At 44.1% G+C, this 15,312-nt stretch overlaps 1 protein-coding gene across 2 annotated transcripts in view; it reads left to right on the forward strand.

Moving 5' to 3' along the window:
- Positions 1–3,405: 3,405 nt before the first annotated feature.
- AXIN1 (axin 1) overlaps positions 3,406–15,312 on the forward strand; it is a 72,210-nt gene continuing 60,303 nt past the window's right edge. For both annotated transcript variants that reach the window (XM_023744911.1, XM_023744912.1), the window contains exon 1: positions 3,406–4,361. In XM_023744911.1, coding sequence (XP_023600679.1) covers positions 3,472–4,361 — 890 coding nt within the window. In that variant the 5' untranslated portion in view covers positions 3,406–3,471. The remainder of the gene's footprint in view (positions 4,362–15,312) is intronic.

Below are 15,312 nucleotides of genomic sequence, written 5' to 3' on the forward strand. Positions count from 1 at the left end.
CTTAGGCAGGGTCTATCTAGGCTGTTGTTTTGCTGATCTGAGTGGCTGTACTCTTTCAGGTTGATGCACCCAAACTCTTGAGAGTCTTAGATTCTACCTCCACACCGTATTTTGGAATTCATCTTCCATAAAACCAGAGCAGTACAGCCAGGGCAGTGAAACTTAGTTCCGCACTAAGGACAGTAGAGAAAAATAAATCAATTCTCTTGGGATTTTTCTCAGCTCACCTCCCAGATTCATAGAGTTCTTAATTATGCATCTCAGCCTCTCTTTTTTGCTCCCACGTTTGTTCTCTGCTTCTTCAGGAAGAGTCTTAAGCATACTTGGACCCACAGGCCCTGTTTTAGAGAACACACACAGTCTAAATCTGACCTTCCAAGATAACAGTATCAGGGGTTCACTTTTTTTTTTTTTAGTATATTTTTATTGATTTCAGAGAGGAAGGGAGAGAAACATCAATGATGTGAGAGAATCATTGATTGGCTGCCTCCTGCACGCCCCCTACTGGGGATTGAGCCCAAAACCAGAATCGAACCTGGGACCCTTCAGTCTGTAGGCCCATGCTCTATCCACTGAGCCAAACCGGCTAGGGCTGGGGGTTAATTTTTAAGAACTTATGTTCAGGAACAAGGATGGGGAAGCATATACATACAGTGTTTCTTATCAGGTGTTGGTGTTTCTTGGATTTTTAATTTCAGAAAAGCTAGGTGGGCTTTTTTTGGTTACATTGGTTAGAGAATTTAGGTGGTGGGGGAATGGATTACATGTAAAACGGTAGCCCTTAATCTTTCAGGAGTTTAATTAATGGACGCTTGGGAAAATGTCAGTCATGTTGTAATGCTTCTACACTCCACATAAATAAACAAGATGGTCAAAAATTACATTTGAGCTAAATAAATAAATATATACACATCTATCGCATTGAGCTGGCTGCCGTGGTACCCAGGGGGTATGTCGTCTTGGCAGTGACCAAAGGAGATTTTAAATGTGGTATCCGAGTTGTAGATTCCTTTCATGGAACCCCTTTATTGATGGTGGTTATATGCTGTTGGTCAGATTCAGTGCTGTGGGTATTTGACTCTAACCTGAATTAATATAACTGCTCTATGTGTGGTATGTACATGTGAGCACACTAAATGCTTGGTGTGCTTCTCTGTAGAAACCTGGAGGTTGTGGGAATTGGAGCACATTTCAATAACGTCAGTAATTTGGGGAGATGTTCATGTGCTTCCAGAAACACCAAAGGTCTTCCGTCAGTTGACAGCCAAAATAGATGTGAATTATAAGAAATGTTTCTTTTGGGCAATGAAAAATAGTTTAAAATGATTAGGGGGACTTGCTCACATGTGAATTAAAATGTCAGTCTTTTAAGACAGCCCGTTTGGTAATAAAGGGCTAGATCTTGAATTTACTGCTGTTTCTATTGCATAGTAGTTCAGTATCTGTAAAGAGGTAACATTTGGCATCTGTGGCAAGTGTCATTTTCCTTTATGCCAATGAACTAAATATTTATTGGTGTCCATTAGTTGCCAGACCTTGTGCTAGGTGCTGTGAGTCCTGCAGAAAATGTTAGGTTGCTACAAATCTTTTACATAGAAGTCATAGCACCTTAAGAGAAAGTGACAGATTCATAAGTAGCTTTCCATTCGAACACAGTGACTTGATTCTTTCTTAAGGCCAGTGAACTACAGAGTATCTCTAAGGGTAAGGCTCAAGGGCTGGGTTCAGGCCCTCTTTCCTGAAACGGTGTCCTGGACAAGAAGACGTTAGACATCCACAGCTGGCGTGGAGCTGAGACACCATAGGTATTCATTCCATGTTGATGGTGCTCAGAGAAAAGCAACTTGGCAGTTGACGTGGTCCATGAACAGCAGGGTGCCACAGCACACGGGTCTTGACCTTAAGAAGCAGGCTGTTTTTGCTGAGGCTGAAATTACAGCCTACCCAGTCGTTTTCATAAAAAGTCATTAGCTGCAGAAATGTCATTTGGCGCACATAATTGTGACCTCCGTCTGTGGAAGCTTTTCATTCTAGCCGTTAGCAGCTGTTGGCAGGTGAAGTGTGTGCAGTGTGAGAATGCAGGTGTTAGGGGAGGATTACATGTAGGCCAGGGCCCAGAGTGGAGTGATGGCCAGAGAGAGCTACCCTTTGTGTTGGGTCCAGGTTGTAGGGTTTTATTTTGCTGCTTCTGGCTTTTTCAGTGCTTCAGGCATTTTGGACCTGACATGCTTCTCTCCAGTCCACCTCTAGGCAGACCATTTACATCATGGCAGTCACCCCCTTGGCCAGGTTGGGAGGCATAGCACAAGCTTGTGGTCCCTAAGAGCTCCTCTAGGATGTGGCAGGGAGGACCGAAGAGCATGGCAGAATGCTGATCCAGGGCAATCTTCCCTCAAACCTAAGGCAGGCTTGTAGCAGCAGCAACAAAAACCCCTCATGGTGCCCTGACTTCAAAGAGAGTGGGTGGTTTGGTTTTTAGTTTAAAGAGTTAAATCATGTGAGCTGTTATGCTTCCTTCGCTAAAAGTTATAATTGTATTGGATTTCATTTTTTCCATACTTTTTCTGTTCCTGAGAGTACTCAATTGCCATTTGCCATCAGTAGGATACTTTCAGTATAAGCAAGGTTTTAAAGGTGAAGTGCAGCTTTCTGATGGGAGCATTTTTAAGATTGTCCACATTGGTGACTTGAAAAGGCACACGCGTGTGTGAATGTGGGTGGTGTCCTTGGCTCACTCGCTTGAAGATGCTGAAGGTGACCCATAATTAACTGCTCTTTTAGGCATGTATTGAGAGTTAGAGGAACAACTCATTGTATGTTTGCACATGTTGTGAGGCATACTAAGTATGAAGTGATGGGGTGGGCAGAATGCACAGTGGCTCAGGGCCCAGGAGCAGACATGACCGCCCACCTAATGGTGTGTGATGTGCCGTTCTTTCTGTATCTGAGTCTCACAGTGACTCTCGGGGCAGGTAGGGTGGTCATCTTTAGCTCACATGTGAGGGATCAGCTTTCACTCAAGCTTGTACAGCTAGGAGGACTAGAAGCACCTTTTTCCCTCCAGTCCTCCTGCCTTCCTGAAGCAGAGAACTGGCCACTCAGCTCTGTAGCCAGGGTGGGCGGTCCCTAGGCTGCTGGTCTCTGCGATGTTTTCACAGACGACACTTGAAGGGTGTGGTGCTCTCTATTTCTTAGCACAGAGACATTCTTGTTGTTGTAAAAGTTTCCAGAAATTGTTTTAATAAGCAAAACCTTATGATGAAAGGTTGCAAATTTAAGTGGAATTTCTGGCTTTGAGTTCGAGCGGGAGGGCATCATTGCAAGTCTTGTCTTGAGAAAACCTCTATGGTCATGTTTCCATGGACCCACCTTTCCTAATCTTTGTCCTCTTAATGGTTTCAACAGGACAGATTGATTCACTTTGGAGCTATAAGTACTGATGTATTAGGGTGCAGCGCTCATTGTTCATTGATGCAGAGTCTCAAAATGAATATTCAAGAGCAGGGTTTCCCCTTGGACCTCGCAAGTTTCACCGAAGATGCCCCCAGACCTCCAGTGCCTGGTGAGGAGGGTGAACTGGTGTCCACAGACCCCAGGCCCGTCAGCCACAGCTTCTGCTCCGGGAAAGGTGTTGGTATTAAAGGCGAAACTTCAACAGCCACTCCGAGGCGCTCAGATCTGGACCTGGGGTATGAGCCTGAGGGCAGTGCTTCACCCACCCCACCGTACTTGAAGTGGGCCGAGTCATTGCACTCCTTACTAGACGATCAAGATGGGATAAACCTGTTTAGGACTTTCCTGAAGCAGGAGGACTGTGCTGACCTGCTAGACTTCTGGTTTGCCTGCACCGGCTTCAGGAAACTGGAGCCCTGCGACTCGAATGAGGAGAAGAGACTGAAGCTGGCCAAAGCTATCTACCGAAAGTACATCCTCGATAACAATGGCATCGTATCCAGGCAAACTAAGCCAGCCACCAAGAGTTTCATAAAGGACTGCATTATGAAGCAGCTGATTGATCCTGCCATGTTTGACCAGGCCCAGACTGAAATCCAATCTACCATGGAGGAGAATACTTACCCCTCCTTCCTCAAGTCTGATATTTATTTGGAATACACAAGGACAGGTTCAGAGAGCCCGAAGCTCTGTAGTGACCAGAGCTCTGGGTCAGGGACAGGGAAGGGCATATCTGGATATCTGCCCACTTTGAACGAAGACGAGGAATGGAAATGTGACCAAGATATAGATGAAGACGATGGCAGAGACCCTGCTCCCGCCGGCAGGGTGACACAGAAGCTGCTCCAGGAAACAGCTGCCCCTCGGGCCTCCTCAAGTAGACGGTACAGCGAAGGCAGAGAATTCAGGTGAGTCAAACACAAGCTCACCCCCGAGAGCTGGAGAACTGGCAAGGAAAGGTGTTGGTAAGGAATGGTCTTGTCTTTCAACCCCAAGTGGGTATACTCCTGCTGCCATGGGTGAGTTGTGGTTTTAGTTCTTAGTCATGATATCTTCACATTTGTCATTAGATGTTTTTAATATTTTTATGTTGCGGATACTTTAATTGAGAACAGACTAGCCCTGGCCTGTGTTTTTCAGTGGTTAGAGAGTTGACCCACTCACCAAAGGGTCACAGATTCGATTCCCGGTCAAGGGCATGTACATACCTGGGTTGCAGGTTCAATTCCCAGCCCTAGTCAGGGTGCATATGGGAGGCAACCAATTGATGTGTCTCTATCACATTGATCTCTCTCTCTCTGCTCCCCCCCCCCCCCCAATTCTTCTAAAAATCAACGGAAAATATATCCTCGGGTGAGGATTAGCAACAACAGCAAAAATAACAGATTAAAATACGATGGGGGAAAAAAAGAAAAAAAAGGACAGACTGAATATATGGCTTTGTAAGCCATTCGGAACATTGGAATTCTTAGTAGTTGTGACATTTACACCTTACCTGTTAGCAATTTGTATCCTCTTGCATAGAAGGTGAATTTACCTGGTAGACATAATCCTTCTGGCTTAATAAAGGGAGGTGTGGACATTTAGATGCATCAATACTGAGGGAATTCTGGATCATTGTATTTTATAATGGTCTCAGATTCTTCCTAGAGGTTGGGAAGTGGTGGTGAGGAGGCTGCCAAGCAGCAGGTTGTCTGAGCACTTTGGGAACACTTTTGTGGCTGTGGTTGCATTTCTAGAATTGGACCTTTTCCCCTTGCCAACAAAATGAATTAGTGCTGGGGTGTGTGTGTGTGTGTGTGTGTGTGTGTGTGTGTGTGTGTAGTCAGTGCCCAGCAGCCTGGGGGCATTCTTTGCATGTAGGCACATATGCAACTTTGGAGGTATGAAGTGGTGCTATCAAGAAGTTGTTACAACTTAGAAAACCTGTTTCTTCATTTTCTTGGTAATCCCTTTTGTGGTTACTGGAGGTATATTTGGCCATGGTTGGAGCCTGTTGCTGATGTTAGCAAATATTAGCAGGGCTCTTTTGTTTTCCACTCATTTCCCTATAGCTGGCCTAGAGACTACTGCAGGTGAAATTTTGAAAGCCTGGAATTCATGTGACCCTGCTGATTTCATCAAGAGTCTGAAAATACATCCCCAGGTGCTAGGATTCTGTCATAGAGTTTTTAAAAACCTGGATCATTTATTCAGACTTACTGTGGCAGAGAAATTGGCTACTTGCTAATAAACACAGGATCAAACATTTTTGAGGTTTAACCATCCTTCAAGTGACGTGATTCAGGATATACTCTTTTTTTTGTTGTTGCTCCTCACCTGAGGATATTTTTCCATTGATTTTTAGGGAGAGTAGAAGAGAGAGGAAAAGAGAGAGAGAGAAAAATTGATGTGAGAGAAACACATTGATTGGTTGCCTCCTGCATGAGCCCTGACCAAGGCCCAGGCTGGGGAGGAGCCTGCAACCAAGGTATGTGCCCTTGACCAGAATTGAACCCAGGACCCCTTGGTCCACAGGCTGATGCTCTATCCACTGAGCCAAACTGGCTAGGGCAGGATATACTCTTTGAGATAATTTTTGTGTGCCTTTTTGCTCACTCTCTTTAGCTAAACACTATTGATTTAGCAAGGTTTTTATTTTGTATTTATTTCTTTATTTGGAATTTTTATAAAAGTTTATTTGAGCCAAAACTGATGACATATACCAGGGAACAAAGATCTGAAATGCTCCCGATTTAGCAAGCTTTTTAGACTAGAGTATGTCATAAAATTATCCTGTTAAGTAAGGCTAATAACTGACAAAGTTTTAAAAACTTCACCTAAAAGTTTTCTTATTTGATTAGAACAATTTTAAGATGGGATTAAATTTGAGGCCTGGGATTCAGGGGAAAAAATGGAGCTTAATTCTGATTTCTAACAAAATATTTCTAAGGGCTACTCCTCCTCTAACCAGCCCCAGTCTGCACACTTTTCAGTTCTTAAACAGTAACTTTGCTTTTTCTTTGGTTCTATTTGTAATAACTAATCCTTGCTATCAAATTATAGGATGTGTTGGCTTTGCCTGTCTGATAGCGTTCAGTTATAAAGACTGTGGCACATTTTGGTTTTAACATGCCTGTCCTGGAGCTGCTGGTGGTAGAGGTAGCCTGGAGTTCAGGAGTCCTATCTACAATGGAATATTTTCCCATTTGAAGTTGCCTATGGTACTTTTATTGGTGGAGAATCTCCGATGTTGGGTCATCATTCATGAGCACTGACAGGATAGAGTTCAGCATATCTCACTTGTTCTGTGGGATGTGCAGTTAGGGTGCACTAAGTTGGAATTCACAGAAAATCCAGTCTACCCTGGCTTAAACAGTGAAGGGGATTGGCTGACTCAGATAAATGAAAAATCTAGAGGCAAGGCCAACTTCAGGTATGGTTTGATCTGTATTCCAGCCATTTTTCTTTTTAGGACTTCATTTTTTTAAGAGTAGTTTTAGGTTACCAGCAAAATTGAGACGAAGGTACAAAAGCTTTCCATATACCCTTGGCTTCACACATGCACAGCTTTTCCCATTGTCAACAACTCCCACCAGAGGTACATTAATTGCAACTAATGAACCTATATGGACACATCATAATCATCCACAGTCCATTCATTAGAGTTCACTCTTGGTGTTGTACATTCTATGGATTTGGACAAATGTATAATGACATGTATCTACCATTATGATATCATACAGAGTATATTCACTGCCCTAAAAATCCTCTGTGCTCCACCTATTTTCCTCCCTCCTAACTCCTGGCAACCACTGATCTTTTTTTTTTAAAATATATTTTATTGATTTTTCACAGAGTGGAAGGGAGAGGGATAGAGAGTTAGAAACATCGATGAGAGAGAAACATCGATCAGCTGCCTCCTGCACACCTCCTACTGGGGATGTGCCCGCAACCAAGGTACATGCCCTTGGCCGGAATCGAACCTGGGACCCTTCAGTCCGCAGGCCAACGCTCTATCCACCGAGCCAAACCGGCCAGGGCAACCACTGATCTTTTTATTGTCTCTATAGTTTTGCCTCTTCCAGAATGTTATATAGTTGGAATCATACAGTATATAGCCTTTTCAGACTAGCTTTTTTCACTTAGTAATGTGCATTTTAGTTTTTCCATGTCTTTTCATGACTTAGTAGCTCATTTCTTTTTAGTAGTGAATAATAGTATTACATTGTATGGGTGTATCACAGCTTATTTATCCATTCACCTACTGAAGGACTTTTTGGTTGCTTCCAAGTTTTGGCAATAGAATCATGCTGCTATAAACATTCTTGTGAAGGTTTTTGTGTGGACATAAGTTTTCACCTCCTTTGGGTACATACCCAAAAGGAGCACAATTGCTGGATTGCATGGTGGAACAGGTTTAATTTTATAAGACACTGTCCCATTTCTTTCTTTTTTTAATTTTTATTTTATTTTATTTTTTTTAGTTAGTATTCATTGTATTTATTTATCCTCACCCGAGGATATTTTTCCATTGATTTTTAGAGACAGTGGAAGAGAGAGGGAAAGAGAGAAATATTGATGTGAGAGAAACACATCGATTGTTGCCTCCTACACGAGTCCCTACCAGGGCCCGGACCGGGGAGGAGCCTGCAACCAAGGTACTTGCCTTGCCCTATCGAACCCGGGACTCTTTGGTCCCCAGGCTAACACTCTATCCACTGAGCCAAACCAGCTAGGGCTTTCTTTATCTTTTTTTAAAAAATATTTTTATTGATTTCAGAGAAAAAGGGGAGGGAAAGAGAGATTGAAGCATCAATGATGAGAGAGAATCATTGATCGGCTGCCTCCTGCAGGCCCCACACTGTGGATCCAGCCCACAACCCAGGCATATGCCTTGACCAGGAAATGAACTGTCACCTCCTGGTTTATAGGTCGATGCTCAACCACTGAGCCACGCCAGCCAGGCTTTCTTTTTTTAATCCTCACCTGAGGACACACTTAGAGTAAAGGGGGGAGAGAGAGAGAGAATCATCGATGTGAGAGATAAAGATCTATCGGTTGGCCTAGCCAGTTTGGCTCAGTGGATAGAGCATTGGCCTGCGGACTGAAGTGTCCCGGGTTTGATTCTGGTCATAGGCACATGCTCAGGTTGTGGGCTTGATCCCCAGTAGGGTGCGTGCAGGAGGCAGCCAATCAATGATTCTCTCTCATCATTGATGTTTCTGTCTCTTTCTCCCTCTTCCTTTCTCTTGAAATCAATAAAAAATATATTTTTAAAAAAAAGATCTATTGGTTGCCTTCTGTATGATCAAACCTGAAACCCAGGTATCGAACTGGCAAACTGGCAACCTTTTGATTCATGGTACGATGCTCAACCAACTGAGCCACTTCAGCTGGGTTCTGCCCATTTTCTTTTTTAAAATATTTTTTTATTGATTTTTAGAGAGAGATGAAGAGAGAGGGATGGAGAGATAGAAACATCAATGAGAGAGAAGCATCATCGATCGGTTGCCTGCAACCTGGGCATGAACCCTGACTGGGAATCAAACCGGCGACCTCTTGGTTCATGGGTCGATGCTCAACCATTGAGTCACATCAGCTGGGGTTTCTTAATAATTTTTTGCCGCTGCTTTCCTGTGGCCAGCTCTGCTTTCAGGTTAACTACTTTGTGTTGGAGGTGGCTGCCCAATGGGCTCCCTTCTATAATAAAAGGGTAATATGCTAATTAGACCGGACGTCCTTCCGGACAAAGCCGCAGTGGGCCAGGGCCGGGGCCAAGCCCCTTGCACGAATTTCGTGCTTTGGGCCTTTAGTGTTTGATAAACAAATGCTTCCCAAAGTCATTGAAGGAAGTCCTGCAGTTTGCTCTGAGTGACCAAGGATGCTGTGTGCTGCTGTGTCCTGCCCAGTATAAGCATACAAGGGCCTGATACTGTGCTGCTGAGCTTACACAATCAAGTAGGGCCACCCCATCAGTTAAGTGGGGTGCCCCATCCAGATAGCATTCCTAAGGAAGATGGGTTTTAGGGGGAAGGGGGAAAGGTAGTGTGTGCTGAATAGGCAACTTGTGAGGGCCCACTACAAAGAAGAGGAGGAACAGCAGTCTTATTGGTAGGAAATGCATTTCCCATTGATGGCAGGTGCCTCTCTAAGTGTTGATTCTGCATGGAGGAGTGTGTCATGTCCAGATGGCCATATCTAGGATAGGACGACTTCGAGGGACTCCTGAACCTAGAATTTACCGAAAGGCTGCTCCAATTGTACTGGCTGGTGGTGTTCTGTCTCCCTGTACCAGACATATGTGCTTTCCGGTCCCTGATAGGAGGCCAAGCATGGTTCCTCATTTGGCTTTATGTATGCGCACATGGTTGTTTCTTATATAGGCGACTTCAGAAAGGTTAAATGAGTCTTTTACTTAGTCAGGTCTCTGTCAAAATTGAGAAAACAGTGATGTTCCTGACCCTTTTCTGCATTTATCTTACTCACCTGGGATCATTTGAGCCTATGGGCCGAGGAATCACAAATTCATTCCTTGTTTTCCTGTTCCCTGTGCGGAAGATTTTGACAGTTGTTATTGTCCATTATCAGTGGAACTTTGAACCTAATTTTGGTTGGTTCATGCCCACCATTTTAATTGGTGTGATTGGCAAAGGGTCCTCTGATGACGCATGTGTTTTAGCTAGATACTATTCACTTATTTGTCATTAGGGCTCAGGGTCTGTAAGACATTGGCTAGCAGGCTCCAGGTTTACTCCTTCTCAAAGCTTGGCTTGGCCTGCCAGGTGCCTTTAGGGCAGTGGTTCACCTTCCTAATGCCACGACCCTTTAATACAGTTCCTCATGTTGTGGTGACCCCCAACCATAAAATTATTTTCGTTGCTACTTCATAACTGTAATCTTGCTACTGTTATGAATCATAATGTAGATATCTGATATGCAGGATGTATTTTCATTGTTACAAATTGAACATAATTAAAGCATAGTGATGAATCACAAAAACAATATGTAATTATATATGTGTTTTCCGATGGTCTTAGGTGACCCTTGTGAAAGGGTCATTCAACCCCCAAAGGGGTCTCGACCCACAGGTTGAGAACCGCTGCTTTAGGGCCTTATCATGGGAGGGCTGGTCTTGGTCAGACTTGAAACCAGGTCATCTTCCTCAGCCCTTCAACCACCCGCACTTAGTGATTGCCACTGGTTTTGATGTCTAACATCAGCAAATGCTTTCCATTTCTAATTTTTATTGATTGATTTTAGGGAGAGAGGAAGGGAGAAAGAGAGAAAGTTTTTTTACTTAGTTAGGTCTCTGTCAGTTGATTTGTTGTTCCACTTATTTATGCATTTATTGGTTGATTCCTGTATGTGCCCTGACTGGGGATTGAACCTGAAATCCTAGGGTATCAGGACGATGCTCTAACCAACTGAGCTACCTGGCCAGGGCACTTTCCATTTCTACTTACTGCCTTTACCTTCCTCATTGGCTGAGAAGTTTCCTAAGGACAGGGTCTCAGTGGGTATGTTCTTGCGTCTTCCTGGTGGGTCAGCCCTGTGAGGCATTCCTAGTCAGGGCTGGTTGTCATGGCTGTGGCCAGAGAGTGGACTACGGATACTGTTTACAGCAGAAGCAACTTGGCGACTTGTGGGTCCTTTAAAGGGTGGGTAACCAGCTCTTGTTCTCCAAGGTCCCCTCAGAGTTTGACCTGTTTGTTGGTTTATTGACTATATTTCTGGTAATGCCTTAAAGCAGTGGTTCTCAACCTTCTGGCCCTTTAAATACAGTTCCTCATGTTGTGACCCAACCATAAAATTATTATTATTATTTTTTTTTTTTTAAATATATTTTATTGATTTTTTACAGAGAGGAAGGGAGAGGGATAGAGAGTTAGAAACATCGATGAGAGAGAAACATTGATCAGCTGCCTCCTGCACACCCACCACTGGGGATGTGCCCACAACCAAGGTACATGCCCTTGACCGGAATCGAACCTGGGACCTTTCAGTCTGCAGGCCGATGCTCTATCCACTGAGCCAAACCGGTTAGGGCTGATTTGGGTTTCTGATTGGAGTTTGAATGGAGTGGGGTAGAATTTGGGCAGTGGCTCTGCTGAAGGGTGCCTAGCTGCAGAGGGGCTCCACATCAACAGGGTAGGGTGTGTGTCTGCTGTGCTTGGGGTGGTTGGCCACAGGCTATGGGTGTCTCAGGACACACTTATCTTGTACATAGTGAGCCTGTTAAATTTGTACTCTAGCACATTCTCTTCACTGACGAATTTTTAGGCCATTTATGATGGAAGGTAGCTCATTTAATTCTGGCTCTCCCTATAGTCCTTTCCCCCTTTTTTCTACTGCCGTGCTTGTAATTACTCTAAGTGGGGGGGCACAAAACTTAGGGAGAATGTATGGCCCTGCTGCTCTTCCCTTGTCACCTTCCAGAAGTGTGATTTGACTAACTGGATGGATTCTTTTAACTGAACAGATGATCCCAAAGTAGGTGACTGGAGATGTTTTCAGACAAGGCTTACTATGCTGTTGCGGAGTTCTCCAGACGAGTTTAGGAATCTTACTCACCTTGCTGGCTGGATGGGGAGAACATTAAGCTTGGTGGTTTAACCCTCACTTGATGACTTTTCCAGTTGGCAGTGTCTTGTAGGGTCAGCATTCTGGTTGTGTACTCTAGGGGAAGTTGCTAAAACTCTGTACTTATCTGTAAAGTGGGGAAGAGGAAGTAAGAACCTGCCAAATGAGGTTGCCATGGAGGCTCCATAAGATAATACCTGAAGGGTGCATAGACCAGCTGCTGCCTGCACACAGCAGGTGCTTATTAAATTTCAGCTTTTGCTGTGGTTCTTTTTCTTCATCATCATTATCACCTGAATTTAGTGGTCTGCTAGATGTTGCGAAATTAGCATCTAGGTTGGTTTCAAAAATAGGGTAGAGGCCCAGCCTGTGTGGCTCAGTGTTTGAGCATCAACCTTTGAACCAGATCACGGTTCGATACCTGGTCAGGGCACATGCCCAGGTTGCGGGCTTGATCCCCAGTAGGAGGTGTGCAGGAGGCAGCTGATCAATGATTCTCTCTCATCATTGATGTTTTTATCTCTCCCTCTCCCTTTCTCTCTGAAATAAGTAAAAATATATTCAAAAAATAGGGTAGAGAATAACACATTCAGATTTTAGTAATCATTTCCTTAAAATGAGATATGTTAATTCCCCACCCCAACCTGTTCCTCTTGTAATCATTCTTCCTTGCAGGAGTGACACCAACATCTAACAAGTCTACCCAAATCACCTGATTCCTGCTTTACTGACCCTCATTCAGTACAAGAGCACATCCTGGTTTCCCCTCCAATGTGTGTTGAATTTCTCTGCTTCTCACTGTGCATACTAGCTCCCACCATCTCCTGGACCTACCACCTTTTGGCTGGGTCTCTGCCTCGGTCTCTTCTCCCCACACCACCAAAAGGATCTTTTCTAAATGCAAGTCTGGCCCAGGCCAGTGTTGCTTAGTTGGTTGAGCGTTGTCCCATGAACTGAGAGGTCAACGGTTCAATACTGGGTTGTGGGCTTGATCCCCAGTAGGGGGCTTGGAGGAAGTGGCCGATTGATGTTTCTCACATTAATGTCTCTCCCTTCCTCTCTCTCTTAAAAAAAAAATTGATAAAAATATTTAGAAAAATAAATAAAATAAATGCAAGTCTGATCACACTGTTCCTTTGTTCAGCCCTGTTGGGACTTCCTACCGCAACTGGAGTCAACCTTAGGCTCCCCATGCTACAAATATGCCCATGATGGATTCTGTCACAGCAGCACCAACATGCTGTGTGCATTTTACTAGTATATACCTGTCAGTGGAGTAGGACTGGCCATTACAGTTTTTTTTAAGCAAAGTTTTTAAACTAGTTACAGGAGAGTCTAAAAATATTTTTTTCTTTGCTTTAGTCATATAAAACTCTATGGTCTTTGGCAGGTTTCAACAAAGTCCAGGAAAGTATCTGTAGTTAACCATCAGACTGAAAAATTCTGGAATAGAGGGGCCCCTTTGCCTGGGCCTTTGTATTACTGGGTTTATGAAAGGGAAGTGCTTACAGAGAGCAGACAAGCAAATGTTGACTGAGGCCCTTTGCGTGGACCGTGCTGCCCCTGGCTATTTCAGGAGAGTGTGGGGTTGGTGTGATTTGGCACGGTGTATTTGGTACAGTGTGCAGGCATGTGGGCATTGCTTGTGTGGTTCTTGGAACTGCCTGGTGACCAGCCCATTGTCATTTTTATATGCCAGAGTCACAGAGATTTTTTAAAAATATGTTTTTATTGATTTTAGCGATAGTAAGGGAGAGGGAGAGAGCTAGAAACATTGATCAGCTGCCTGCTGCATGCCCCCTACTGGGGATTGAGCCTGCAACCCAGGCATGTGCCCTGACCGTGAATCGAACCAGTGACCTCTTAGTGCTTGGAATGATGTTCAACCACTGAGCCACACCAACTGGGCAGCATCATAGAATATTTGGTTTTAATTCATACACACAGGCTCCATTAATCTTCTCTAGAATCCTGAGTTTATTTACACCAGTTTACCCTGCAGTTATTAGAAATGTGGGATTTGGCTGAGTAGTGGTAGTTTGGTTAGGAAAAGAAGGCTGTCTAATAATTCTTCAATCGGTGATCAGCATGAGGCTGCATACCTGTGTGTGTATGTGTCTAGAAGAAATGTGTTGCTTTATTTTTCCTCTTTTTCACATTTCAGTACAAATGCATGGTTTTTTGAGCCATTCAGGGTCCTCTCAGAGCCCATTAATTCCAAAAAGTGTTTGATCTGAGGTAAAAACTCAGTAAATCTCTTCATTCCCTTTCTGGGACCAAGTCTGGCCTTCACACTGTTTCATCGTCTTCAAAGAGGCCACACACAGGCTGAGTTTAAGGGCTTCTGTGCATGAAGAGGTTCAACCTCTCCCCTCCTCATTCCCTCTCACAGTGGATCCCTGTTGGTGGGTGGATTACAGCCTTGGCCACCAGCCTTCTCTGAACTGTTGAAACTTCTTGTAGCAGCTGGACTCAGCTCTTTTGTTTGGACCCAACTACTCCAGTTTTAGTGGACAGAGGTGAGGTGTGGCTGGATGAGCACCATCCTTAGCCCCCCAGCAGGAAGGGGCTCCTCTGCCCATTTCTGGGCCTTCTAGTCACCCATTTTTGTGCGCTTATAGTGTTATTTTAAAAATCATTATTATTATTTTTTTTTTTACATTGCTCCTCTTGTCTTCAGTCTCTAGGGCCAGTGTCTTCATTGAACAAACATTTAAAAATAATCATAAAGGTCCTAGTCGGTTTGGCTCAATGGATAGAGTGTCAGCCCACAGACTGAATGGTCCTGGGTTTGATTCTGGTCAAGGGCACGTACCTTGGTTGCAGGCTTCATTCCCAGTCCCAAAGGGGTGTTTGTGGGAGGCAACCAATTGATGTGTCTCTCTCACATCAGTATTTCTCTCTCTCTCTCTGTCTCTCCCCCTCCTTTCCACTCTCTCTAAAAATCAGTGGTAAAAATATCTTCAGGTGAGGATTAACAACAATAAAAAATAATAAAAATAATCATAAAGAATGTTGCTTGTGTCCTGGCCAGTGTGGCTCAGTTGGTTCGGTGTCATCTTATGCACCGAAAGGTTGCTGGTTTGATTCCCTGTCAGGCTACATGCCCAGGCTGTGGGCTCAATCCCAGGTAGGGGGCATGCAGGAGGCAGCCAATTGATGTTACACTCTCACATTGATATTTCTCTTTTCTACCTTCTTCTCTGTCTTCATACACACACACACACACACACACACACACACACACATAGTCTTGGGACTCTTCGGGGGGATGTCCACTTGCCAGTTGGGGAGCAG

This window comes from Myotis lucifugus, unplaced genomic scaffold (genome assembly GCF_000147115.1).
Source record: "Myotis lucifugus unplaced genomic scaffold, Myoluc2.0 scaffold_498, whole genome shotgun sequence".
Lineage (NCBI taxonomy): Eukaryota > Metazoa > Chordata > Mammalia > Chiroptera > Vespertilionidae > Myotis > Myotis lucifugus.